This window comes from Acromyrmex echinatior, chromosome 4 (assembly GCF_024713525.1).
Source record: "Acromyrmex echinatior isolate Ae372 chromosome 4, ASM2471352v2, whole genome shotgun sequence".
NCBI lineage: Eukaryota > Metazoa > Arthropoda > Insecta > Hymenoptera > Formicidae > Acromyrmex > Acromyrmex echinatior.
Genome location: NC_141855.1, coordinates 646,891 through 674,314, shown reverse-complemented (window position 1 = coordinate 674,314; position 27,424 = coordinate 646,891). Strand labels below are relative to the sequence as shown.

At 31.0% G+C, this 27,424-nt stretch overlaps 4 protein-coding genes across 7 annotated transcripts; 2 read left to right on the top strand and 2 right to left on the bottom strand.

The window, feature by feature from the left end:
- Window positions 1–3: 3 nt before the first annotated feature.
- Window positions 4–9,500, top strand: LOC105147533 (Vitellogenin-6). Its single transcript, XM_011058616.2, has 22 exons — window positions 4–414; window positions 647–879; window positions 1,022–1,267; window positions 1,447–1,602; window positions 2,265–2,407; window positions 2,494–2,641; window positions 2,712–2,896; window positions 2,981–3,300; window positions 3,377–3,552; window positions 3,650–3,867; window positions 4,161–4,377; window positions 4,469–4,670; window positions 4,745–4,961; window positions 5,366–5,523; window positions 5,706–5,848; window positions 5,947–6,080; window positions 6,413–6,539; window positions 6,708–6,890; window positions 6,953–7,282; window positions 7,359–7,614; window positions 7,718–7,997; window positions 8,191–9,500. The coding sequence occupies exons 1-22, from the start codon at window positions 402–404 to the stop codon at window positions 8,360–8,362; spliced, it is 4,257 nt and encodes a 1,418-aa protein (XP_011056918.1). The 5' UTR covers window positions 4–401; the 3' UTR covers window positions 8,363–9,500.
- On the bottom strand, window positions 9,109–14,185 carry mh (DNA-dependent metalloprotease SPRTN). 2 transcript variants are annotated; one of them, XM_011058618.2, is made up of 6 exons: window positions 14,079–14,185; window positions 13,586–13,743; window positions 13,327–13,478; window positions 12,268–12,376; window positions 11,682–11,801; window positions 9,109–11,228 (listed from the first exon to the last, which is right to left on the bottom strand). In XM_011058618.2, the coding sequence occupies exons 2-6, from the start codon at window positions 13,682–13,684 to the stop codon at window positions 9,720–9,722; spliced, it is 1,989 nt and encodes a 662-aa protein (XP_011056920.1). In that variant the 5' UTR covers window positions 13,685–13,743; window positions 14,079–14,185; the 3' UTR covers window positions 9,109–9,719. The 2 variants fall into 2 exon arrangements, with proteins under 2 accessions (XP_011056920.1, XP_011056921.1); XM_011058619.2 differs by having other exon boundaries at window positions 13,586–13,740; window positions 14,079–14,184.
- Window positions 14,186–14,809: 624 nt separating this feature from the next.
- IKKbeta (inhibitor of nuclear factor kappa B kinase subunit beta) lies at window positions 14,810–18,699 on the top strand. 3 transcript variants are annotated; one of them, XM_011058621.2, is made up of 13 exons: window positions 14,812–15,038; window positions 15,237–15,350; window positions 15,507–15,706; window positions 15,778–15,936; window positions 16,028–16,245; window positions 16,323–16,427; window positions 16,559–16,697; window positions 16,773–16,961; window positions 17,034–17,245; window positions 17,324–17,611; window positions 17,686–17,835; window positions 17,901–18,134; window positions 18,202–18,699. In XM_011058621.2, exons 1-13 carry the CDS (start codon window positions 15,005–15,007, stop codon window positions 18,260–18,262), a joined length of 2,103 nt encoding a protein of 700 aa, XP_011056923.1. In that variant the 5' UTR covers window positions 14,812–15,004; the 3' UTR covers window positions 18,263–18,699. The 3 variants fall into 3 exon arrangements, 2 of the variants coding, with proteins under 2 accessions (XP_011056923.1, XP_011056924.1); XM_011058622.2 differs by having other exon boundaries at window positions 14,813–15,038; window positions 15,190–15,350; XR_015545000.1 differs by lacking the exon at window positions 18,202–18,699 and having other exon boundaries at window positions 14,810–15,038; window positions 17,723–17,835; window positions 17,901–17,943.
- A 1,350-nt stretch (window positions 18,700–20,049) lies between these two features.
- Window positions 20,050–24,949, bottom strand: Sec63 (translocation protein Sec63). Its single transcript, XM_011058624.2, has 12 exons — window positions 24,523–24,949; window positions 23,526–23,628; window positions 23,284–23,398; window positions 23,098–23,203; window positions 22,576–22,799; window positions 22,339–22,500; window positions 22,034–22,262; window positions 21,814–21,959; window positions 21,571–21,718; window positions 20,963–21,455; window positions 20,568–20,859; window positions 20,050–20,486 (listed from the first exon to the last, which is right to left on the bottom strand). Exons 1-12 carry the CDS (start codon window positions 24,644–24,646, stop codon window positions 20,346–20,348), a joined length of 2,283 nt encoding a protein of 760 aa, XP_011056926.1. The 5' UTR covers window positions 24,647–24,949; the 3' UTR covers window positions 20,050–20,345.
- Between the last annotated feature and the right edge of the window lie 2,475 nt (window positions 24,950–27,424).

The window sequence follows — 27,424 nt, the reverse complement described above, 5'->3', positions numbered from 1 at the left end:
TATATTTTTTTCAATAAAAATAATTTTATGTTTAAAACTTTATTTTTAAACTTTTGTGACTCGAAGTCGTTCATACTTAAATTGTTAATTTTTTATTATGCAGAATAGAAATATATTGACAGTTTTTTCTGCACATACTTCTATAGGAAATTATGCGTAAATTAAGAGATATGTATATATATTTTATATGCTTGTGTATTGTGAGAAAAAGGGTCAACGATAATATAATACACGTACGATCTATATGATTGAAGATAATGCGTCGAGAGCATAATTCTTGTATATGTATACGCACCAATAACCCTGTATGTATTTGTAAGTCACAGTGATAAGAACTGGTAAGGGTCATTCCTTGACTTGCGTGAACTCAGTTTGCTTTCGCCAAGCTACGATCACACATCATGAAGTTCATAGGTATATACATACATATATTAAAATATTAAAAAAATATAAAGACGATTACATTGTTTTAAGTGAAATATTTACAATTTTAATAATTATTACTGATAATAAGAAAAGTTTACTTTCTCGCTTGTTTCTAATATATTCTTGCAAAAGTTTCCAATAATTGTGAAAAACATAAAGAAATTAAAGAAGACTGGAAAATGATAAGTCAGATAATATAAGGAAAGTCTTTCTTTTTTAGATTCCAGTTTGATATCTGTGCTAGCACAAGGGATAGGAAGAACATTATTCATATTCTTATTTTTAAGTACCGAGATTGTCGCGCAAAGTTTATTCAGGTCTGGGAAAGAATATATATATTCTTACAACACTATATCGAGCACTGGTGTATTAGTGCCTTCCAACGCAGCTTCTTCGTGGAATCTCCATGGAAAACTTGTAATTCATGCGGAAGATGACTTTGTCACAATACAGGTATTTTTAAAATAGCTGCAATTTTTTCTCTTCTTTGTTTTATTTCCTTTTTACCCATCATAAAAAACACGTACATGATTTTTTTTTAATATTAGATATAATTATAATCTGATGTAATATCTCTCAACTTTTTATATATTAGTTGCAATCATTGAAGACGAATATGCATAATGGAAATGTAAAGAAAGTGATAGAAGATATTGATATCTACGATGATGCTGTAGAACTTTTGAAACCTTTCCGTTTATCGTACAACAAAGGTCTTATCGAGAACTTCAGCACTGAAACTGAGCCTGTATGGACGACGAATATAAAACGAAGCATAGCTGGAATTTTACAACTTGATCTTTTTAACTTGGAAAAAGAAATCGCATTTCATTCTAGTGAAGTAAATAGCAAATATTTATAGATATACGCGAGTGAATAGATATATATATATATATATATATATATATATATATATATTTATTCCATATGTAGCCATATGTACAATATGGCTGGATAATATATTAATATACATTCTAGAAGAATGGAAGACATTAATATATAGAACATTATAATTCACAGACAAACCATTATGGAAAATGTGATATTGATTACATTGTAAGTCCGGAAGACGATAGTCGTTTGATAAGAAAATCGTTCGATCCGCGGATGTGTATTGGACATCCTAGTCGTTACTGGTCGAATGTTCCTAAAGTACAATGCACTGATGATGATCAAGTATGACGCCACTGATAACACTACAACATTTTTAAACTTTTTTTGTAGATTACGAATTCATAACTGAAAATATTTCAATATGTTTGACTTTGGAAAAAAGAATTGGAAAAAGTAAAAAATGTTTTTTACTATTTTTGAAACTGTTTAAAAAAATAGGACGTCATATAAATTCATCATAGAAATTCGGATATTAATTCGAATGAAAGCTCGAATTTGAAGTTACAATTGTAAAATAGAGATAAATAAATATAACATGACAAATTTTTTTTTATAGTACAGATTTTTTGGAGAAGCGCGCACCAACTACAGCATGTCATTTGCTATATTGTCTCTTTATTAAATATTTAGAAAACGCCAAAATTCGATATGATTATGATTATAATTGATTATAATTGATTATATTTTTGATTATAATTTATATTCTAATATTATATAATTTGATTAATTTATTGCTGTCAAATAATTAAGGCATTCATCATTATATATTGTTGGACCATTTTCAATTACGGATTCGTAATACACAAAAAATACCTATCAAAATCATTTGTCACATATAAAACGAATCCTTTTTGTACTGTGTAATCTTCATATTTATTTAATACAGTTAATCGAAATATGGATATCTATGAGAATATTTATATATTATGTTATATATTTCTTAGAATCCCATCTTGAAAAGTAGCGAGAGAGTGTATCAATTAAAAACCGATGGATTCGTTCACAATATTATCTCCGTAAATGCATCTGGAGGTATCTATGTGCAACCTTTTCAAAGCATGGGAGAGGCGCATTATCATTTCGTTCGGTATATTTTACAAACATAAATATACTCGTATTATTTTATTACTATTCTAAATGAATTAGATGTAAAAATTGCTTTATCCTACACAGACAAACTATTGAGTTAGCTTCAGTGAAGGATATAACGAATAAGATAATTACAAATAATTTACGAACTACAGTCCTTCAACACGAGCTACCAGAAATAGATCTTACACAGGGTAGAGGTACACCGGATAAAAATTTCGTTTTTAAATCTGTGAGTTTTATTTTCATCTTCTCTTTGTCTGTTTTGTTATTCCAGTTAAATCCTCATCAAATTGTTGTAGATAAGTCATTTATTAGATCGTTTAAGCCACAGGCTCGAAAATCCTGGTTTAGATACCGAAATTCATAATTTGCACAATACAACGATATCTGTGCTTCTCTATTATCTTGGTATGTTAGATCGGGTTGACTTAGGAAAGGCCTACACTCGCATTTCAGGAACTAGTTATAAAGAAGAAACGATACGGTATTTATATTTTAATTATCCCTTGTTACATTACTATCCCTATTTTTAAGATAAATTATATTTCTGTGCTTCTTATCATAACAGAAACATGTTTCTCGAGGCGCTGCCGCAAGTCGGAAGCAGAGAGTCTGCACTTTTTATATTAGATCTTGTTCAAGGCAACGAAGTATCCGATATGTCTGCGATTCAATTACTTATGCGGTTACCGTTTCACATAAAAAAACCCGACGTTCAACTGCTGGTCAGTCTCCAACCACTTCTTGCGCTGCCGAACAAAATCTGCGCGGAAGTGCAAAATACTGCAATTCTTACTTATGGAACATTAATATACAAAACTTGTCTAATGCATTGTCCGTATGAGATGTTAGATGATTACGTACGCTTGTACCTCGATAAATTTACTGGTATATGTAACAATTTGTATCTGTTTTGTGTTGCAATTTATATTATTCGGATAAGATTGTTTGATTCATGTTATAGAAACTACTTTGTACGAGCAGAAGATGATTTGGTTGGAAGGTTTGGCGAATATACAGCTGGGTAAAGTCGTCGAGTTTTTAGAGCCTATAGCTACCGGCAATAATGCTGAATCGCGACATTTTCGAGTACTTGCGGCTTGGGCTTCTATTCCCACAGCACCGTTGAGACCCGATGTTGTAAGTGATTTTTCATATAGATTTACACAGTATACAATTTGAACATGCTGGACATCACATTTCATATTGAATTACATATATAATAATTTTCTTTTAGATTTATCCTGTATATTGGCCGATCTTGCTCAATAGAACCGAACATTTGGAGATGAGGGTCGCTGCACTAACTTTGCTTATTGTTTCCAGTCCTACACCAAACAGATTGATTTCTCTGTATTGGTATATGCAAAACGAGCCCAATCAACACTTGTATAATTATTTTTATACGATGCTAAAATCTATGGAACGCACCACGTATCCCTGTTACAGACGCATGTAAATACGTGTATAAATTTATCAGAGCGAAAGAACAGTAGCAATATTAATCGAATATTAATTTTCATATCGTTGCGTATTCGTAACGAATACGTATATTTCTAACGCACTGTCTTGATTTAATATAATTTATGTTGCTTGAATGCATTGGTACTGTTCTTTCATTTATTACCAAATTTTTTATTAGTTTAACATAATTTATTTAATTAATTTATAAATGTTTATTTATTTAATATATATATATATATATATTTTTTTTTTAATTCTTAATTGTTGCCACCGGATATTTACAGAAGCAAAATCGCGGCTCAATTCAGCCGAGTACTTCGGGTACCGAATAATGAATATATGATTACTGGTAATTACTTGATTGATTATCAAGATTCTTTAAGAAGATTTGGCGCTATGCTGCATGGCATTATCATAGCCAATCCTTCTACAAATATTCCTGAAGTAATATACGTAACTTTAAATAATTATGCTAGTGGTACGCACCTTAATCATGTATCTGTAAGTATATGCATATAGTTTCCAAAGCAAAAATATTTGCATTACTTTTAAATGTTAATTGATCTAATTTAAATTCTTTTTTTAACATTAGTTATATATCAAAGCGGAGGGTATTTTCCACTCATTAACAACTTCCTTTGACAACCCAACAAACATAAAAGATATTCTGAAAGAATTCAAACTGGATGAACGTATGAAAGGCCCTATGCATTTAGAAATAATTACACGTATTCAAGAAAAGACAGTATTGTGCATTCACTGGAATGAAACAAATATAGTTGAGGGGTTGAAGTGTAAGTTTGTAATTTATAATCGCGACTCTGTAACAATACACAACATTACACCATTTGTTTATTTAATTTTCTAGACTTGTCCTCTTTATCGGATAACATATATCAAACGTATTATAACATGGAGTTTCACGTTAATCAACAACGTATAAATGTGCCATTGGCGATAGAATCCGTGCAAGTAACCGATTTCGGTACCAATGTTAGACTCGCGATGACGGGAACTTCTCTGTTTTCAATGAGAGGAAATTTTACACGTGATTTTCCTGGACGGAACAACCATATTATTTTGCGGTAAGATTATATTTCACGTATTTATATGTATAATTTACCTCGCATAATTACATGTATTTACTTGCGCTCGTTTTCGTAAAATTTATCTAGTCTTTAAACGCTTCACGATGAAAATAACACATCGATGTATGACATACCCAATCTAATTCAATTGTTAACTTTCATAAAAATGAAGATATTGTAAAAAAATTTTTTTCCAATCAAAATGCTAGACATTAAGGAACATATCAAGCCGATATATGTATTTTTAGTAATAAAAAAAATTGTAATGGAAAAAGCATTGAAAAAGAGCAAAATCGACCATGTCAAAAAAGTGTTTAAACGAAATGTGTTTAATAGAAATAATTGATATTATAGTTTATACATATATTATAAATTTCTTTATGTATATGAAATATTTTTAGCACATCTGTTCACGGTATTGAAACAATAGAAAATTACAATCCGCTAGTTGATTTATGGCATAGCGCTGAAAGAGTTCAGTCGCTACATGGATATCTTCCTATTAACGTTACACTTGGATTGGACGAACGACCATTCATTTCGTACGATACCCTAGAAGGTATCAGTCTTAATTAGTTAACTGGCTAAAACAATTAATGCGATCAACTTGACGTATTTATTATCCAAGAAATAGATTCCATAAATTATATTTTTCCTTATAAGTAAAACTTCGTATTTAGAAAAAATATTTAAAATTTTATATCTCAGTCAATCTTAATATTCTGCATTCTCGTGTTGCAGAACATCTTAAAACAGGAATTACAGTACATGCTAGAACGCTCACGAATATTAGAGGTGCTAATGTTCGATCAAAGTTGAATCGAATTTGTCGTTCGTGCTCCGTATCACATACAGTTGTAAAATCACCGTCCTCTGATCTACAGGTAATTATTATTTCGGTATTTCTTTTGCTATTAAATTTATATTAATTTGTATCAATGAGTATAAATCACTTTGCTCTCTTTTTTCTTCTTCTATATAGACGGTGAATATTCTTAATGTTGGGCTTCCTGAATTAGGTGGTCGATTACAAGTAAAAATATTCGATTGCGAAAGCATGATATCGTATGAAACATTAATTAATGACATTTGGTCCTTTCATCGAAGCAATTATCAGTAATGTATTATTTATTCATCCATATTTATTTGTATACAGTATTTCGTAATATAACCAGAAAAGTAATGATTCTATATGAAAAAAATAAAATTATAGAATAAAAATATAGAATTTTTTAATATAAAACTTTACTTCTGAGAAAAACTCAATTTTAAAAATTCATCTGGGGATGCGTACATTTGATTGCGTTTACACGTAAATTTTGTTATAGATTATTTTTATTCAGATTTGTCACCATGATTTTCATATCTTACTATCTCTTTTAATATCTCATTTTTATTATTCCATCGAAACACATAAATCTTTCTCTCGATTTTTCTGAAAATTATAGAACATGGCCAAGTATGAAATTCGCCTTAATCGGATTGCATTTCTTGGATTACTTCACTTTTGTACCGCCAAAAGGTAGTTGCGGATTAGCTGCTTATATTGAAGCACTCAAATTCGGACCGTCACAGGTATGATACAGATATTTGTATAGAATCACACATAAAAATCAAAGAAGGAACTTTGTTCCTATGTCCACGGATGCAAAAAGAGAGAGACTGCCGTCAAATACATTCCATATGCTTGTATTGTATATTACAATATTTATTATATTCATTATATCGAATGATTGTTATTAGACGAAATTGGAATACATAAAAAGTGAAAATCGTCATATTTTATCTTTGACGCACCACGATCTGCAGTCCTCACAAGTTCTTCATCAATGGAATCTAGCTGGATTGTACGAAGCCACAAGTTGGTTATCAGATGTGATTAAATTTAAAGCAACTAAGATTGTGCCTAATGAACGTGTACTTAAGGTAAACAGAAAAATTCTAAATGAAATTTGCAATAACGTTGAATGTAACCGAAATTGATTTAGTTTTGCGTAGAGGCTGAAAGACACATGCCATGGCAATGGGAAATTTTGAGTAACGAACCGAGTGAGTCCTATCGCATTAAATTAAATTTCATTTGGGGATTGTCCGATACTGTGAAAGGAAAATGTAGCGGATCATCTCTATCGATTAATTTAATTGGTGAAATTAGTAGCAAGCAGCTCGAAGAAAGTAAAAGGGCAAGCTGGCCTTACGGCGAATGCAAAAACGAGTCTGAGGGGAAAAGAATTGTTCCTTACACGAATTCTTGTTACGAAGTATCGAAAGAAATGTCAACCTTCCGAAAATACAAAATCTTAGCACAACATGAAAACGTAAGTTTTAAAAACCTTGTAAAACTTTATATGCAAATATGTAATATAATAATCAAATTTATAATGATAACGACAGTTACCAGAGAGTTTGTCCAAACTAGTTTGGAAATTGTATGCTTTATATGATCTTATCGGTGGTAATAGTAGTATTGCAAGAAAATCCGATCAGCTTGCGATAACTGCGATTTTTCCGAAAGATTCAAATGTTGGTGAATTGCAACTTAACGGGGATAAAGTTGCGATTGAATACAATTCGCACTTCATTGATCTCTTCTTGACACGAATGAGAATTCATAAGTATATGGAAATACCTTTATTCAGAATGTTTTCTAGTACGTAATATCATGCTGATTATTTTAAATTGTCCACGTATTGATGAAAATGCCACGATATTTTGCGATTCTAAAAGTTATTTAATGTAATATTATAATCTAGGCGCATGTATTATAACGTTAGATTCTATAAAATCGGCGTATAATACGGTTTATAGCTTCGCTAAAAATAGCGAAGTGATATTACTCGGACAATGTTATGATGAAAATCCTAGATTTGTATTAACGGCAGCCAACGGTGTGTATGGGATTAACGTCAATTTAACTGATGAATCGGGAACTACACGAATTATGGCCGACAAGGATAGAGGAATCCTATATAACGCCACATCATCCATACAATTGCAATCTGACTACGCGTTTCATAAATTAGGAACTAAGAAGTAAGTAGAGAAAATAACATTTAATATTAAATAATCTCAAAGCAAATCCACAATATGCAAGGTCTATTTTTTTGAAAATAGATAATTTTATATTCGAAACGGATCTATTATATTATTGATTTATTATATATATGTACATATATATCACTCTTGCTATTTAAGAACAAAAAATAATAATATCAATTGTGTGCAGGATTAAAATGGGCGACAAAGCAATCGATATTTTGCTACCTAATATTTTTCTATATATGCGTTGGACACAGCAACAAATTCTAATCTTTTTCTCCAACCATGTGCTAGAATTTAGTTGTGGAATATGCACACTCGATCATCCCAACATCGATCGATTATACGAAAAACTCTAATTTACTCTGTAAAAGATGTACATATGTAATGCAACACATTAATGATCGCAAAATAATAGTTTTATATTCATTTTTTATACATTTTTTAATACATATCTTATAAATAGTACAGTACAAAAAAAGGTATCTATATAATTAATTATCTTTATCTAATATAATTATCTTTATAACTAGAGCTCGAATTTTCGGCCATCGAATCAATCAGTCAATTAAGGCTCCTGAGTAGTCACCACAGTAATATTAAATCGTGAATAGACTATGCATGCGCGTGAAATAGTCTATTTTTATTTACACATGCCTTTTATCACTTTTTACGATTATTTACTGACTTTCAGGATTTTAAACGTAGTTTTCGTCCATTTTCATAAAAGTTTTAAAGCGATCTCATCATTTTGTTTTATCCAAATTGTTTTTATTTACAAATGACACGTAATAAAAATTAATGTGTCATTTCTCGTTTCTAACGTCACTATTCAATCAATTCCTAGCAACTCACTGGCTCGTGTAAAGTAGCCACGGCAGTGTCGCTACGCGTACCTTAGCACCGAGACATTATCAGTGTCTCCAGATATGACTATGATGACTACTCAGGAACTTTAATGTTCGAAATTTCCTCATTATACATCATATCAGTTATTCAATTGTTAATAAATTGGCTGCTAATGAGCAAGTGCCGGATAATGTAAGCGAAACATCTGAACAATTCGTACACACATACGTACACACAAATCATTCCATTATAATCATTCTGTTTTTTTTTCCATCATAAAATACACTTTCGCAAATAATAAGCAACTCTAACACATTAATTTAAATGACATAATGTTAAAGCTCTAAATAATAACTGATTACTAGCCTTAAGTATTGTTTACTATTTATTAAAAAATAACGCTAAGAATTTTATATAACGATTTCTAGATAAATAATCTAAACTCTTCCTCATTAACCAGTCTTAATCATCGAAAAACTTATACTATGAAATTATATATACGAACACACACATTATATACAAATTATACAAACATTGTTAATAATTCATAAACATCCGGCATGTAAATTGTGCCTTTTCTTGTAACACAGATTTTTTGTTATAATGTATTTCAAATTTCTATTTAATAAATGACAAGTAATATACAAACATCTTTTTAAATCATATATAATATTTATTTAATAATGTTTTTGTTTCGTATTATAATACATTTTTTTTAGTCTGTCTCGTATAAAATCGCGATATGCAAAGAAGTAAATTATATATATATATGAAAAGATATTTATTCAGAGATACTTATTTAGATAAAAAAATCATTTCATCATCCGCAAAATAGTTCATTGTCGCTCTTTTTGTTCACAAGACCATTTATTCATTTTTAAGGCACATATCTAAATGCTGATTCATAAGATTTTCCGATATTATTTGCATACATACTGGACAGGGATATTTATTTTCCGTGGAATTATTTTCTACAGCAAGCATATCATCGTTATCGTCCTCCTTATCATCTATTATTATGTCGCCATTAAAGACGCTTCCAATGCATTCTTCAAGATGTTCATTTAATGATATTTCAGGTGCGATCTGTGTGTTACAAACTAAACATTTACGTTTCATTATGTCGTTATTACAAGTGCTAGTACTTGGTTGTGGCTCCTCAATCAATACAGAATTATCCAAATCAGAATTAGAGGAATTGCTTATAGTAATTAAGCTATCATCGAATGATGCACGAGAAGTGGAGGGAGTGGCAATTTTACGAGCTGTATCTGCTTCTAATAGACATTCATCAAGATGCTGGTTAATATCCGTGGCCGGCAATCTTTTATTACAAACGGGACAAATGACGCATTCAACTGTATCATTCGAATTATCGAATTTTAAGCGCTTATTAGAAATTGTATTTGTGTCAACATTTTGCTCTGTCACCGATGTAGAAAATGTTCGAATAGGTAACATTAACTCTTCATTATTATTATTATTATTAATATTATTGTTAATCTCATCAATCAATGATGTATTATCGTTTATTAGGCATGAATCTATATGTCTATATATATTTTCTAAAGTCATAGGTATGTTACATATAGGACAAGGTACGGAATTATTTCTTGGTTGACTTAGATTTAAAATCGAATGATTAGCAGCTGCTTGTCCCACAGCCGATATCGAGATTGAATCTCTCTTACTTGATTCACGTTGGGGACTTTTATCGTCATTTAGTTTGAATTTGGTTAGAAGACTACTATAACTGCCTTCTAGAACATCGGAGCAAGAAAACTTGGGAGACTTAGAAACATTCTTTGCATTATCTTTCTTTGCGTTTTCACTCGGGCCACTAGTATACCAATGTTGTACCTTATTACTGCTGCCAAACTTCTTCATTCCCAGTGACAAATCTTCATATTTCACATTCACAACGCGATATGAATTTGTACGACCATTATTTTTACTAGTACTAGGCTTAACATTGTCCGTTTGAGTAAATATTTTAGAGTTATTATTACTAAGGGCTTTTGAAGTTGTAGATATAGCTGTGTATAATAAAGCTTCCGGCTTTGCCGGAATACTCTTTGGAAACCAATTAGTTATTCTTGTACTCTTTGACTTATCATTTTGCTTGGACTTATCATTTTGCTTTGACTTATCATTTTCCTTTGAACGCGATTTAAAATTCTCTGGCTCTTTGATCTTTACAAATTGACCATTACAATTTTGTTGATGTTCACGCCACCAAAAGTCTGTTGAACCGGGCGGACGATTCATGCTTCGTCGAACTGTTCCAAAGAATGGTGGTTTGTATTGGCAAGATCCGTTACATTGCCACCAATGCTGTTTGTACAGCTTTACTTCATCATGAAAGTTGTGATAAATCTATACTCAATTAACATGATAAAATCTTGTTATTACAGAATAAAAAAATTTAAAAATTTAAAAATACAAAATTATTGTTACAAATGCACAAATAAAATTGTTTTTAAGAATTTAATTTCAAAATCTATTTGAAAAAAATCAAGTCCAATCTATATTCGGATATTTAATCTTTGTTAATAAATCCAGATTAAGCTTAAAGATTCTCTAATATCCAAATGAGTTCATGTTACATAACATTTGTATTAATATGATTAGACTTTATGATAAAATATAAATTTGTCTTTTTGAAACACGAAAACATTTAAATAATTAATTAAACTTATTGAAATCTGCTTTCTGTTATAATAAACAATTTTAAGGATTACCTGTGACAATGTAAATTTTTGGAGTAGTTATATATCACTGTTCGACAATATATTCTTAAATATTAAAATAAAAAGGTTATTAGCTCACCGTTATATTGGTTCCCGCTTCTTTATTTATCCTGTGCATGTGTTTGCAGAAATTCGGTCCATGACCATCTCGGTCCTGATCATTATTTGTTAAAAATAAATATGCGTGGATCATCTCGTGCTGCAATTTAACACACACAAATATTACACACACACACACACACACACACACACACACACACACACACACACACACACAAAATATCTTTATACAATCATATTTCTATATTTATTTATCAAAAAATTTGGGGTGACTCTATGTCAAAATACTCATAATTGGCAAGTGAGGCGTCGGATGGCTCAGCACTCGATCTGCAAACTAGCAATCTGTGGACCGAATTCGATTCCAATCGCGCCTCACATATGCTAGATTTTTTCTGCGTTTAAGTTACACTCCATGTAAGACTTAAATTAAGTGATGATTTGTTACTGACCAATTTGGCTCCATTTATAGGACTGAGAGCCAATTAAACAATGAGAAAAAAATAATTGGCAAATCCCCGATTCGATTCCGATGTTACTCCTCCTATATCTCATTTTACAAGATTTATTCTTCCTCCTGCTACTACTAATATCGAAAAACTTACCAATAAGGTTTCTACTAGATCCTTCCTTGGTCTGAGTTTAAGTAGTGGTGCACTGAGTGATATCACACATTCCTTATTACGCGAATGAAAGCGACATACTCCAGCACAACTACAAACAATTGCACATTAGTTTTCTATTCTTGCATGAGAATTGTATTAGAACTGAACTAGTGCAATCCAAAACTGATGTACAAAATATTTTTGTATGTAGGCTTACTATCATTTATATATTTTTTATTGTTTTATTACTCGTAAATTCTTTGTACTATTTGTACAAGATTTGTTTTCTATGGTTAAACCAGGTTTGTTCTTTTTGGCTGATTTTTGCACCAGTTCATCTTTTTTCCTCTTCTTTTTTCCTGGAGAGAAAAAGAAGATGAACTGGTGCAAAAGTTCAGCCAAAAAAAAACAGACCATTAATGCAACCAGTGAACTCGTGCCTCAAGCTCTGTTGCATTGGAATAGCGTCGTTGGTACAATTTTGGAAACACAAAACGCTTTAGTGTACACTTTTTCAACTAATACAATCAGTGCAAAAACAAAAAACAAACCTTAGGCCTGTTCTTTATGGCTGAACTTTTGCACTATTCATCTTTCTTCCTTTTCTCTCTAAGAGGAAAAAAAGAGGAAGAAAGATAAACTAGTGTAGAAGTTCAGCCAAAAGAATAGGCCTCTTATATAAAGGCTTCACATTGGCATTTGCAATTATTTGTTTTTTGGGTTGATTGTGTATCATGAAACAAGCTAAAAATTACAAAAGTGAACAAATTGATTATTGATTAATAATAAAAATATTTTGATGAATTTGCTTATTTTTGTAATTTTCATTGCATTTCAAAATATACAAACGATCCCCTTGTTTAATATTTCGTAAATAAATGATTTTATAAGCTTTGAGAGTGAAACACATTCTAAATAACAATATTTTATATCAGCAAGAACATAATATAACACAGTGAATTATTTCATCTTTGTTTCATATTGGTAAACAAGGATATAATGTCCATTGTTACACTATGCCCTTTCTAGAAAATGCCTCAAATTATGAGAAATATTTACCTTGTCATTCTGTTGCTCCATTTGACTTCGACAGAAGATAAAACATTCCAGAAAAATCTTACATTAAATTGCATAAACATTGTGTGAATATTAGGAGTAGGATCAATCAACTCCAATGCTTGATCGACTAATGATCGTATATAAGCATGTTTCTAAAAATAAACAATTTTCTTTTACAATGCAATAAAGATATCAAATCGAAAGTAAATTTATTTTTTATACAATGATCAAAAAGTTCTCAATTAAAGAAAATAAATACGCTATTCAAGCTAACTGCATTTTCTGTCACGCCTAAACAATTCAACTTTTCATGCGTGTCGTATGCCATATGAAAATCCCGTGCTTCTTGCGATGCCATCTTCAAACGTCTTTTTTACAGCCTCCGTTCCTGTACTAGCAAGGAAAACCCAGATGCTTCTTGAAAATATGAAAGACGAAATGTAACGTTATTTATCTTTCTGCGAAGTGCCTTGTATAAAAATAAAGAGAAAAATATTTCTTCGTATTCCACAGAGCATTTCACGGATTCGTGCGATGCAATCTATATCCATTTAAGTCTGAAATAAGTTGAGGCGTCTCGGACAATCTTGAACGATGAATGGCGATTTATGGCGATTCGAAACAGTCGAGCAATCAAAAAGAATCAGATAGAATCACAAAACAAGAAGAGACGAAATAAACGGTTCTTAACACTTGACGCGAAGGAACGAAGGGACGCGAAGGAAAAACATCAGACTCGATTAAACTACAACCTGCAATCCTATCAAATTCTACTGGATACTGGATCCTGCACGTTCTGAGTTCTGACACGTTATACGTTACCAGTAATGGAAGATGGCAAAACACAAAATTAATTAGCGCATGCGCTTGAGTATACGCAGGATATTTCATGGAATATAGAGAATAAGGAGACCGAACTTACACGGACGAGGCCGTCAAAAAGAATGGTCAAAAATGGTCATCAAAATTAGTTTGATCGAGATGTCGCTTTCGTTCCATCTAAGAGTCGATTGTGTATCTTCAAATGAGGTGAAAATTACAACAGTGAGCAAATTCAAGAGTATTCATAATTTAATTGGTCAATACCTAGTAATTTTTGCTCACTTTTGTAATTTTCACCTCCTTTCAAAATCCACAATCGGGCTTTAAGAGCTCCACAATAAGTCCAGATCTACAATAGATGTTTTAAATCTTAAACCGTAAGAAATTGACCAATTATAGTCGAATGCGAGGAAAGTAATTGATTGTGATTCGTTCATTCCTTATGACTTAACAAGGCTTAAAAATCTATTATACTGTAGATCCGGGCTAAAAGGAATAGAGAACAGGGAATAAGAATTTTAACTTATCAGAACTAATCTTAATTTAGGACAAAATTTGAAACGCGTTAAAAAACGGAACAAGTATTAAAAACTTGTTGAATGCCTAATAGCTCTTTTATTTGTTTATATATTTTAGGATCTAACGGAATATGCCAATCAAATGAAAGAGCCACTCAGCAGATTTTTCTCTGCTACTAGCGTGTATAAACTTTAGTATAAATTTTCCACTGAGTAGAAAAGTATACATATGACTGATATAATAAAATATCATAAGGACAGTCACATGTGCAGTCAGTAGCCAATCGGTATATACCATCGATACACAAGTGAGATATCCAGAAAATGTTGAATCATATATGCAGGCTAATGAGAGACAACATCGATACATTGGTAAAAAATTTACGTTGAAATAATTTCTTTTTCTTGCCGAGCTGATGTATTTTCGATAGAAAATCTCGATTGTTTGATAGGCGGTGTTATAATTTGTATGAGTGCATGCTTTTTTTTACGAAAAATATAAAAATGTTATTTATTTTATCAGCATGGAATCACGTTTACTAAGAATTATTTAGTCCTCGATCTGTATAGCTGAATACAAATTCGAAATGACATCAAACGATTGGAAACTAAATCGTGTTCTGGGTAGCGGAGGCTTTGGAATTGTCGAGCTTTGGATACATGTTCAAAGTGGCAAAAAGATTGGTAACATTTCAGTATAATTACAAGTATAAATATAAAAAAAAATGTATATATATCTTACTTTGAAGAATTCTCCGAAAGAAATCATACATATAAACAAACTTATAACATTGTAAATATATAATAAATATGTATTATTGCATATAATTATAATTTCAGCAATCAAAAGATGTAAATGTAATTATTCACAATTGATGCCAACACAACGAAAAAGATGGGCCCATGAAGTTTTTATAATGAAACGCTTGAAACATCCAAACATTGTGAGAACAGGATGTATCCCATTCAAGCTTCCAAATATAGAAGAAAACGAACCGATTCTCTGTATGGAATATTGTAGAAAAGGAGATTTGAGAAAAGTTGTATTTTGTTTAAAATCTGATCTATACAAAGTCTATTGATGATGTGAAATAATTATGTTCTCTTATAGATTTTAAATCGGCCAGAAAATTGTTGTGGAATTAGTGAAACAGAAGCAATCAAAGTAATGAATGAAATTTCATCGGCTGTAGAATATTTACATTCATATAATATAACTCATCGAGATTTAAAACCAGAGAATATAGTTTTACAGGATGAACAGAATGTGGCAAGATATATAATGAGAAAATATTATTTACGTTGAATTATCAGCTTATGTTGCATTGATTAAATTAAACTTTTACATTTATATATTACAGATTTCATATAAATTGATAGATGTCGGATATGCCAAAGAACTTGGAGAAGCAAGTACATCTGCCTCTTTAGTTGGCACTTTAAACTATGTTGCCCCAGAACTTCTATGGAAAGAGAAATATAGTTGCTCTGTCGATTATTGGAGTTTAGGAATATTGTTTTATGAACTTGTGACTGGAACAAGACCATTTTTACCAACAATGCAACATACTATGGAATGGTAAAAAGTAAAAAATATAATGATGAAATAAAAAATTGATGCAAATGTCAAACTCTAAATTTAATTAAATTCTGCAGGATGAAATACATAAAAAATAAGAGTTATGACGATATTCATGCTTATGAGTTAGAAGGGAAAGTCATTTTTGGAAAAGACATTCAAAATCCAACTCATTTATCAAAGTAAGAATGTATTATATATTTTTTCTATACTTTCTTCTGTAGAAAAAATAATTTTTTTATGTATAACTTTTGTTTGATAATTTTTTATATTATATATTTACCAGTGTGTGTAATATTTTTTCCTGTATCAGCTGTCTTCGAAACAAAATGGTCCAATGGTTTCAACTAGTTTTACAATGGGATCCACATAAAAGAGGAAAAATGGTTGACAAATTTGGTACATCTCATTTAGCAGTATTTACAATGTTACAAAACGCATTATTAAACAAAGTATGTATAAAAGCTAAGCATATTTTACTCTTATTTCTTTGTTTTTATTATTTAATTTGTGTTTTTCATGCATAGATACTGTACGTTTTCTGTCTGCCATTTTATAAAATTAATACATACGAAATTGATAGTAATACTACTCTTAGAGATCTCCAGTTGTTAATAAAAAGAGATACTAATATTGAAGTTGAACATCAAGTGCTAACTGATTACAAAGGTGCAATACTAATTGAAAGTACCATGTCACTTGCATCACAAATTAATGTATGTATATTCAATTTATAAGATACTACAAAATAAATTACTATTTTTTAATTTATTACAATTTTGCTGTAGGATCACGTTTTGTTTCTCTTCAGAAATGGGTGTTATTTAATAGAAGATATACCTACATTAAATATTCCTACAGCAGTGGAGAAAATGATGACACAATCAAAGAATGAATTAAACTATGAAATACTGAAAAATTATTATCACCATACGATATATTTTACAAAAGCAGAAGTGTATTTATTTCAATTGTACATTTTTGCACTGAGTATAAATATGTAAGTTTCATACATAATATTAATGCTACAACATTATAAAATTATCTATTAAGTACGATAATATTTTGCATATTTTAGGGATTTATTACATCAAAAGATCGATAAATTTAATTCAAGTATGGAGAAGACATTGGAAAATACAAAGATTCTTACAGATCAAGTACATACGATTCGTATGAAACATATGAATATGACGGACGAAGATATAGCTGATAAAAGAAAGATACAAATTTATTTTAACAAAGTTGATAAATTAGTTATTGCAGCCGATCAAATAAAAATGAAGTTTATGTCTTTGAAGGAAGATAATAATAAATTGAGAGATCAAGCTCAAGCTACCGATTATATAGGAAATTTATCAGTACTGTAAGTGTATAATGTATTATAAATTGTAAAATGTGCTACATTTTAATATTTTTTTTGTTTTACTATTTCTATAGATATGACAAAATGTGTGATGTATATTTGAAATTTAAGGAAGAAAGTCCACATAAAACAGCAAAGCCATTGGACATGTCGAAATTAGTGTTTGAATTCATGACTGCCCGTGAAGTACAACTTTGTAATGAAAACATAATTGATATTACAAGGTATTTAAAGATTTATTTATCATGAACGATACGTCTCATATATCTTCAATATATATTTTCTACAGGCAGATAGATAAGTTGCAAAATGAACTATCAAAATTAGAAAAAGTATTTATTTCTGTTACTGCTATGACGGAATTATATTGGGAAGAATATCAAAGAATGACACAGTCGGATACTAACAGTGTTCCTCAACAATCTAACAACTATCAATCTGTAAATATCTTGACCACTGAATTAAGCAGCATTATTCAATCAGAAGATAATGTGATATACAATAATTTGATCATGCGTTACATGTAAGTCTTTTTTTTTATTACGATGTTCAATTTTAACATAGATTTATTTTGTGTTTTATCTTTTTAGGCTAGATGATTTGATAGCTCAAATGCAGAAAAAATACCTTGAAGTGCTTAAATTGGATTAAAGATATCGCTTGTATCTGTACTAATTTTTGCGATATATCATCGAACTAATAATTTAGCATACTAAGCATTTTTTAATTCTTATATTTAATTTTTGAATCCAGTTTGCCTTAATGCGGAACATAATATCGTACACCCCACTTAATATTGGCATTTTCATCAGTTTTAACGAACGTGTAGACAGGTTTGTTGAACAGTTGCTCCAATTTTATTGCTTGATATCTATCATTCTGACCTGTTTAGAAACATCTGTTAAAGTATATTTTTATAACTAATAGTCTATTTTTTAACTTTTATAAATAAAAGGATTCTGACTTTACAAATATGTTACGCACGTGCAATACATCCATTACATATACACATATATTGGATGTATAAAAACTAATTTTTTAGAATAAGCGTGCAATACATTTTATAAAACTAAAAAGAAATAGAAAAATTATTTTAATTTTAAATATTAAAAATTAATAATTCCCTAATATATATATATGGCTGTGAAAAAATACATTTGAATTTTATGTACTTAAGCTAAATATAAATATTTTCATTTAGTTTGTTATGCAATGTGAGTTTATGCATATATATATATATATATATATATATATATATATATATATATATATATATATATATTAGGTGTTGGAATTAATTCGTAGCGTTTTACAAGTGATGGGAAGTACTTTCATTAATGTATTTTTTAATGCTCATGTGAAATAAATAACATTCTTTCATTAAAAAACGCTACGAATTAATTCCAACACCTAATATATATATGAAAGGTAATGTTATGGTAATAGGGATCACCCTCCATTGGTTTTGATCTTAATATATGTTGTTCACTTACTTACAAAGTTCACTACATCACGGACGAACGAGGTCTATAATAATGCTATTCTACATGGGTTCAACTTTCCACGCGAGGTCCACTCCACTTCCCGCCAGCTTACTAGACATACATCTTTTTAAGCGGGGGGGGGGGGGGAGGGGAGGTAATGTAGATCTTGCTTCGCGTGGAAAGTGCCCTTAAGTAGAGGGTGAAGAGGGGTGGATCTCGCTTCGAATGAAAAGTCATTATAAAATTACTTTAAAGCAGAGAATTTTTGTTTTATATAGAACTTTTTTTTTTAAATTTTTAACGAGCACCGAGCAAAACCTATTGGATCACTCAGAATCATGAACTTGACAACTTTTCATTGAAAGATCAAGGTTATCAAAGGGTGATCTCTATTTTTAAACTAGTCTATCATAATTAATTAAAAAATTATTAATTAATTTTATATATGAATAAAATTATTTTATTATTAATTCCGTTATTTAATTTATATTTATTTCTTAAACAATAACTTACCTCGTTCAAATGCAACAACCATCATATTTAAGAAAAAGTAGAGTATAAAATAGAATTTAATTATCTGAAATACAATCGTGATGTCTAAATGTCTTCTGTAGAAATTGATCTATTACATAAAAAATATAAAATGTACTCACTTGTATTGCACGAAATATTACGCTCATTGTTAACGTATATCAGATCTATCTAGTTAACGATACTCTTTTAGACTGTCTTTGCAGTAGATTAGTGAATGCTTTAAATTTGTCGCGTCTATAATAAAAAGTGCAACGGTTGAGTGATCTTTTTATATGATCTATATATGTGTGTGTAACTTAAATATCTTTTCTACTTTCGCTTAACCCAGATTTGATGATATCTATTTTGTATATCGCTATAATCATGAAGAACACGTTCATACAATGAGTTTAAGAAAATATCCTAATATGAATAGATATATTTTTTTGTACTGATATATTTTATTAGAAAACTGTATACAGATCTCAATTCAGGATTGAACATATCCAAATTGAGGATTGAACAACGATGTTAAAATAAATATTATGTTCTTTATTCGCTATTACTTTCTCCACACTGACAAATCTCACCAGACTATTTTTCTAGATTGTCCACATACATCAACGATTATGCAATTCCACGTATAAAAGTCCATTGTACATTAATTTGAGAAGTAAAAAAAGAGGAAAATGCGGACTTTTAGAATATCTATTCCGATCACATGTGAGAAACAGATATTATTCATTGTCACTAATGTCCTCGTCAGTTGTGAATTCGGAATGTTCATCAGCTGCATCCACATCTTCCGCAGTTTCTTCATCCGAGATGTCCCATTGCGGATGCTCGGTCGGTATCTCTGGTGCCTCCTTCACATCCAACTATAAAACATCGTCGCATCGTTACAAATATAAATAATTAAAAAATGAGTCTTTTTTTAGATAGCTTCTTAAATAACTCACTTTGATATCTTGAGCTTGATCGAAGCCCAGATATGAATCGCTACGTAAACACACTGTAAATGTATAAAGGCCTGGCCAGCGTGGTGCTGTGAATCTTAATTGAATCTCCTCAAACTGTGCTAAGGACGTGATGTGTATAGGGGTTGTTAATAGCGTTTGACTTTTGCGATCACAGATATAGACCCACCAATACTCTTGCTTAACATCAGGAAAGAGCGGACAGTGCACTTCATGTGATAAATTACTCCTTCCCTCTAGTACTCTCTCTCGTTTAGAGATCCTCTGTTGGAATCTATTTGAAAGAGAAGAAAATGTTAAGTTCGATTGTGGAAGAGTTATGTAAGTAATGATTTAATATAGAACGTAAAAAAAGTAAGTATAAATATTTCTCTTACTTTTCCCATTCGGTATCATCGTCATCGAGAGATGCATCCTTTTTATCGTGACTATCCTCGTCATCACTTCGATCGCTCTCGGCTTCACTGTCACTAACATCCGACAATTTCTCCTTGGAAGACTCTTTCTCCGTCTTATCGTCTTTCTTTCTCGCATTAGGAGTATTGCTGTGCTGAGTATTGTTAGCCACAGTCTGAGACTGTGCCTGTGTATTTTTAGCGGGAGCTATCTTCTTGTTCGTACCCTTTTTATGTGACTTCTTTTGGCCTTTCTTTTGCTTAAGCCATGCCGGCTTCGTAGCTTTCGTCGATTGATTTTGTTCCTCTGAGGCTTCTTCAACCGCTTCACCGCCAGCTTTGTTATCCTCGATCATCGTTTGCTCATTGACAGAATCATCTCCAAACAGATGCTTCATATCTTTTCGCGTAAGGGATACTGTTACGGTTACAATAGCACCAGCAGTGTAGACGGTAGGATTCTCATCATCGATTACTAAAATAATGCATACAATAAATTATAAAAGATACAATATCGCATAAATTATTCTAAATTAATGTAAATGTTTTGCAGAAATAAAAGAAAATAACTGATATAAATAATGAATTACCTTCAGATCGTACTTTGAAGTCAATGTACGGCATATTTCCAAGAACTTTTATAACATCTTCATATTGACTGTCTGACAAATTTCTAAGTATCAGTCTTCGTTCTTCTCCTTTTAATTGTGCGAATTGTTGAAGACTTTTGATTTTACGCTAGGAGAAAATCACAAATTTGTTATTAAGAGATTTTTATCGATAATAATACAAGCATTATCGATAGATAGAATTTGTTATAGTGTTACTAATACCTTCTTCGCGTGGAAGTATTTTAAATTATCCTCCGTTATGTGTGGTAATTGAAGGAGAGGGTTTTTAAACTCCCAGAATCCTTGAACGACCATTGGACACAGTTTCATACAATTTTCTATAGTTGTTATAGTTGGTACCCGCGGTACTATAAAAAAAGTCATCAATGATTGTTTCCATGTACATGTCTCAAAGTTGCATTGAAAAAAATCGAATATTTACCTCTTCTGGCATAAGCTAAAAGTATAACTTGATGGACACAGGCAACCATTTCTTGAATCAAATATGGGCATTTCTTTACAATATACTGTCTATCTTTATCCAGTGTCTCTGGATTAAGTGGTATACGAGATAAATGCGCGTGCAATAATGCTCTAGCTTTAATTGAATACAAATGGCATAATGGTACTTCTTTATTTTTTTCTCCCAAGTTAGGTAGTTGTTTGATAAGCTGAAATATATAATATAATATGTACATAGTAAAATTGTTCTTTAAAAAAAAAATCAAGAAATTAAATATAATTTACCGAAGGAACTTCTTCGCTGTCAGAGTGTCTCTCGACTATTTCTGCGTTACGCTTCTTGAAGAATTCAAAGGAAGCAGCAAGTATCATGATGACTCTTTTTAATGACATAGACGGCGTTTTCACGAAGAAGGAGTAATATATTTCGGTTGTTGTCAAGAGAACCTAGAGATAAATATGGACATATATAACAACTGATAATAACACATAATAAAAATTTGGCATAAAAATGCCAATTACTTGATCACCAGTGTAGCGAATACTCTTGTACCACCACATTCCTACAACCGTTGGTAAAGCAACCATGAACACTAATGCGTATAGTCCTAAGACCCATACTGAATTCTCTTTTTCAACGATCCAAGAAGGCAAAGCTATACCAAAGCTCATCGCCCCTGGACCATCTGGATTTCCATATTTTTCCCAGTTTTTTCGTGCTTCATCATCCGTTAAAGCTTGGTAAGCTATTTTTGTTAATAGAAAAACAACTCAATTTATATCGAGACTAAAGGTATTAGTGATAGCAACTTAATCCTAGGATAATTTTCAATTAACATCAAATATTTAATTTTTAACTGTTATAGGATTAATTTCGAATGCGGATACTCTAACGATCTTTATCAACCTTTTCTATGCTGTATTATTATCATATGCAATAATCGTGTTAAATTTATGAAATACATTTAATAATATATGCAATATACATTCAATATTTACATCATATATTTTGTATCTATGCAAAGATTCTCTCGCATTTCTTACCTTTAGTTAATTTCATAAAAGCTTTCTCATTTCCTGTTTCTTTATCGGGATGAAGAATTAAGGAGAGCTTGCGGTAAGCTTTCTTAATCTCACTTTGAGAAGAACCCTACAATCGGAATTTTTGGCATCCATTTTTGTTACATAACAAAATTAATGGTATATATAAAAATTCTATCTTATACTTACAGGTGGTATACTTAAAATCTCATACGGGTCAAAGTTGGCCATTTCGTAATCAAATTGGGACACCTTATAGGCTAAGAGCAACAGGATAATCCATCCCACAATAATTAGAAATTTCCTACAACAGCATAATATTAATCGCATATGAAAACACCAATCATTAACTTTGTGACAATTTTCACAATTGTGTAAATGCATAATTTATATTTTACATATACAATACAAAATATTTAATTTTTACTTACGTAAAGAAAGCCTTGGTCTCCTTCCAAGGTTTATTTGCATGAAGAATAACTTTCTTCTTTTTGCACCCATCACATTGACATTCTTTGGCTAACTGATCAGGATCTGAACAAATTTAAATTAATATATTATTTTTTAAATCTTTGTTTCTTTTAACTTATTGACAAAGTATAGAAAATATTCGAAGATATTTTCACGATGTTTATAATTGAATATCATTATATCAATTCTCGAATAACAGTGTTGATCATAAAAATCATATATATTCTTTATCTGTTCAAATAATACGTTATATAAGATTTTCATATGCAATTTGACACGAAACATGGGATATTAAACGTATGTATTAAATTTTTGTAGCACAAAAAAGTCAAAACCATAATGTAGATATTATATCTACATATCGTTCATTTGCTACAACGTTATGATTCAAAAATTATCATTTTGGGTTGTTTGCAAAAAAAGAGAATAGAAATAAAGAAATATAAGAAATACTTAAAATAAAAAAAAATTTAAATAAAAAAATATTTCTCTTTCTCTACAATTAATTATTATATTAATTATCAAAACTGCATTACAATATTTTAATCATTCAAAATATTGAAACTCATTTTCTGGAAAATAAATTTCAATATTTTGAATCATTAATTAAAATATTCTAATATTTTTTCGAGTTATGTTGTAACAAATGACGGATATGACTCCAAATTACTTAATTTTTTAAGTACACAAATTACAGAATTAAACAGCTAGATAATTCATTGAAATATTCTTATCCTCGTAGATTGTGTAACAAATGTAATGTTGCGTCTCAATAAAAGAATTGAATAAAGAACCAAGGTGGAGCAAGGTAACGAAAATTGAGATTGCAAACAGCATTCATCCATTGATATACATATATAGTGTACGTCGTTACATCTGTACGCGCTTGTAAATTACTTGCTCTGGAAAATGGAGTTCGCCTTGATCTTTCTATTTGTCTGTCTCTTTTTATCTAACCTTGCTTCGGGCAACGTGGCCAGAGGTAGTAAGTCCCGGGTACCAGCAATAAAGCCAAGAACGAGAGCAGAAAGTAAAAGAATGTCCCTCCGCTCTCGTCATACTGGAACTTCTGTCCGCTCATCGCTCATTAAGTACTGCGGCGTTGTTTTAAGTAGACCGTTTAAGTACATTCATTCGTAACATTATCCAGGCTCGCGCGGGCTGCGGACACACGGACGTGCCGTACGACATGCAAATCAACAGTTAGCGGGACTGCCCTGTCAAGACTGCCAACTCAGCACCACTCAGCACCGCACGCGCCTTAGCCTCAACGGTCTCCAACCTCCAACTCTCCACACACTATCGACTCTGACGTACACGCGACGACTGTTCGCGCTTTTGCGATTCCTATATTTCCTATACTGTGGACTGTGGCGTCGTCACGGTCGTGCCGTCGTAGCGTGCGAAATAAACGGAGTTGCGGTTGCGAACTGGCGACGTCAACTGGCGATGGCAGGAGACTAGAGACTGTCACTGTAGGATTGGCGTTGCCGACGGCGACCTGCGTCAATGACGTCGCCGTCATCGGCGTCGTCGACCCCATCAGTCCGAGTCGATGCGAAAAATTAAATTACGAGTACGATGATTCCCATTCGCATCCTCGTGTTTGACGGGAGCTGTCGGGAGGAGAATAATTAAAGGGAGACGATTTGTGATCCACTGTGACCTCTGCGAACTATCCGATAAGAAATAAATGAGATATTCGATGAGACTCGATTTGTTCGATTTAATTGCACTTGTATCCTCTTTCGTATCGTACTTCGTTTCGTCCGCAGGGAACGTGACGAGATGTAGTTAAAACGAATGACTGTACTGTATCTTTCTTGCGTTTCTCATATTCGCATGAAATGGTACACTACAGGATGTGATGGGAAGAAAATGAATGAAACTTTTTTACAAGTTCGCATGAGTTTACGAGTCTCCATATGTACTTAAATATATGTCATCGTGACGATCGTTTTGCATTCCTCGGGTGTTCAAGACAGATAACGTATATAAGTTAAATAATACATACGACATCTGTTTGGATTTTGTAATAAGAAAGGTGTGATGAACAAAAGATGAGCAAGTTGTAGCTACATGAAAAATTTCGTACGCCGTCGCTATAGATAACGGGTTTTTAAATACAGTTTTTAACGCCGTAAGCAACCAGGTCAATTACATGAAAATTATTGTATATAAGTCAGCAAATTTACTAAGTGTTGACCAATGAAATTATAAAGATTTTAGGCCATTATTCATAATTGATTTTTATATTCAAGACTATCCTTAAGATGTCACGACCCAGTAATTAAGAATGGATTAAAATAGATTGAAATTGTTATGTATTTTAAGTCCATTGAATAAAAAAAAAACTTTTTTTTTTATTTATTTGGATTCAATTGTATTAAAAAACTGCATTTCCTATTAATTTCAAGATACACAATTATAATCCCGATCAGCGAAAGGTGTGAAAAGGGTATTAATTGTGTATTTTGAAATGAGATGAAAATTATAAAAATGAAGTAAATTAAGTTACTAGGTATGTTGAGTAATGAAATTATAAACAAATCCGCTTATTACAGTAAATTCGCTTATTTTTGTAATTTTCATCTTGCTTTAAAATATACAATTAACCCCAAGAAAGAGTTTGAAGTAGGAAATGAACATGTATCCATAAAATTCGCCTAATCTAGAACGACAAAGGGGGACGGCAGGGAAGATAAGGAAGGACAGAAATGTCCTAAACAAGCAATAAATTCCCATCCGGTTGTTTCATGAAGACTTGCTCATTCGTAAACACAATTAAATTATGAGACAGCCACAGCAAGATACCGCACATATCACTTGATAATTATAATATCGATTAACGATGAATTAATCGTAGTCGCAATAACTCTCTTCTCCATTTTTTATAATATCGTAAATGACTATTTCAACCAATGTAGATTAACTTTAATCTTGATTTAACTGACTTTTTTTATTTCTCTTTAGTTCTAAGAATTAGAAAAGTATGAAGAAAGTAAATTCAATCGGGGTTAATCTATATTGATAGAAATGGACCGAGGTTAATCTATATAGTCGTGAGAGTGACTGCGAGAAACTAAACTCCGATAACTCACTAATCGATAATTAACTTGTCAAGTGATATCCACATGAGATATCTTGACGTTAACGTTAACGTTTAGATCTTAATTTCTTTGTGTATGATTTTATATTCAATACAAAAAGAAGAATTCTATATTATACAATTTGAATAATCTGTTGTTTTGTATTTTTTTACAACAAATGAGGACGGAAAAATAATACAGTATACAACTTATATAATATAATACAGTACTTATATAATACTTATATAATACAGTATACAACTTATGCATTTTTTCCGTCTAAAAATCTAATAGTGTTATTATTTTGATTCAAATCAAATTCTTGTTAATTGTTTAAATGATAATTGTTTGAACAAATTGTATGTGATAATTTTGATTTCAGAATTCATAATGAGCGACCTCATAAAAACTATTACATGCAGATGATTATTAAATTAATTACATAAGCAGCCCTCAAAGGATTACATTTATCTAATTTAAGTTTTCTTCATTTCAATGTTATATTCTCCAATTCTAGAATTGGAAAGATAAGTACCCACACAGCATAAAATATTGAGAAATGTGTTTTAAGAAAAATATTTTTTTTAATATCACAAGTATTATTTTAAAAAGTTTTAGTAATATTTTAAAATGTTTTAGAGATTTGGAAACATTTTGTGGTAATATTTTCAAATACATTTTAAAAACGTGTTAGAAGCATTTTAAAAAATTACTTTTTTATCATTTAGAAAATGTTTTCTAAAATATTATCAATATATTTTTAAAATATT

What these genes read in the sequence shown, in the direction of transcription:
- LOC105147533 (XM_011058616.2), top strand. An exon ending in AAAATTTCGTTTTTAAATCT is followed by an intron (nt 2,642 to 2,711) that starts GTGAGTTTTATT and finishes AAATTGTTGTAG; the next exon opens with ATAAGTCATTTATTAGATCG. An exon ending in TATAAAGAAGAAACGATACG is followed by an intron (nt 2,897 to 2,980) that starts GTATTTATATTT and finishes TTATCATAACAG; the next exon opens with AAACATGTTTCTCGAGGCGC.
- mh (XM_011058618.2), bottom strand. Translation starts at nt 13,684, where the DNA reads ATGGCATCGCAAGAAGCACGGGATTTTCATATGGCATACGACACGCAT. An exon ending in ATGCAGTTAGCTTGAATAGC is followed by an intron (nt 13,479 to 13,585) that starts GTATTTATTTTC and finishes GTTTATTTTTAG; the next exon opens with AAACATGCTTATATACGATC. An exon ending in AAGCGGGAACCAATATAACG is followed by an intron (nt 11,229 to 11,681) that starts GTGAGCTAATAA and finishes AATTGAGTATAG; the next exon opens with ATTTATCACAACTTTCATGA.
- IKKbeta (XM_011058621.2), top strand. Translation starts at nt 15,005, where the DNA reads ATGCAGGCTAATGAGAGACAACATCGATACATTG. An exon ending in CACTTGCATCACAAATTAAT is followed by an intron (nt 16,962 to 17,033) that starts GTATGTATATTC and finishes ATTTTGCTGTAG; the next exon opens with GATCACGTTTTGTTTCTCTT. An exon ending in ATAGGAAATTTATCAGTACT is followed by an intron (nt 17,612 to 17,685) that starts GTAAGTGTATAA and finishes CTATTTCTATAG; the next exon opens with ATATGACAAAATGTGTGATG.
- Sec63 (XM_011058624.2), bottom strand. Translation starts at nt 24,646, where the DNA reads ATGAGCGGACAGAAGTTCCAGTATGACGAGAGCGGAGGGACATTCTTT. An exon ending in AGATTTTAAGTATACCACCT is followed by an intron (nt 23,204 to 23,283) that starts GTAAGTATAAGA and finishes TTCCGATTGTAG; the next exon opens with GGTTCTTCTCAAAGTGAGAT. An exon ending in GATGATACCGAATGGGAAAA is followed by an intron (nt 20,860 to 20,962) that starts GTAAGAGAAATA and finishes TCTTTCAAATAG; the next exon opens with ATTCCAACAGAGGATCTCTA.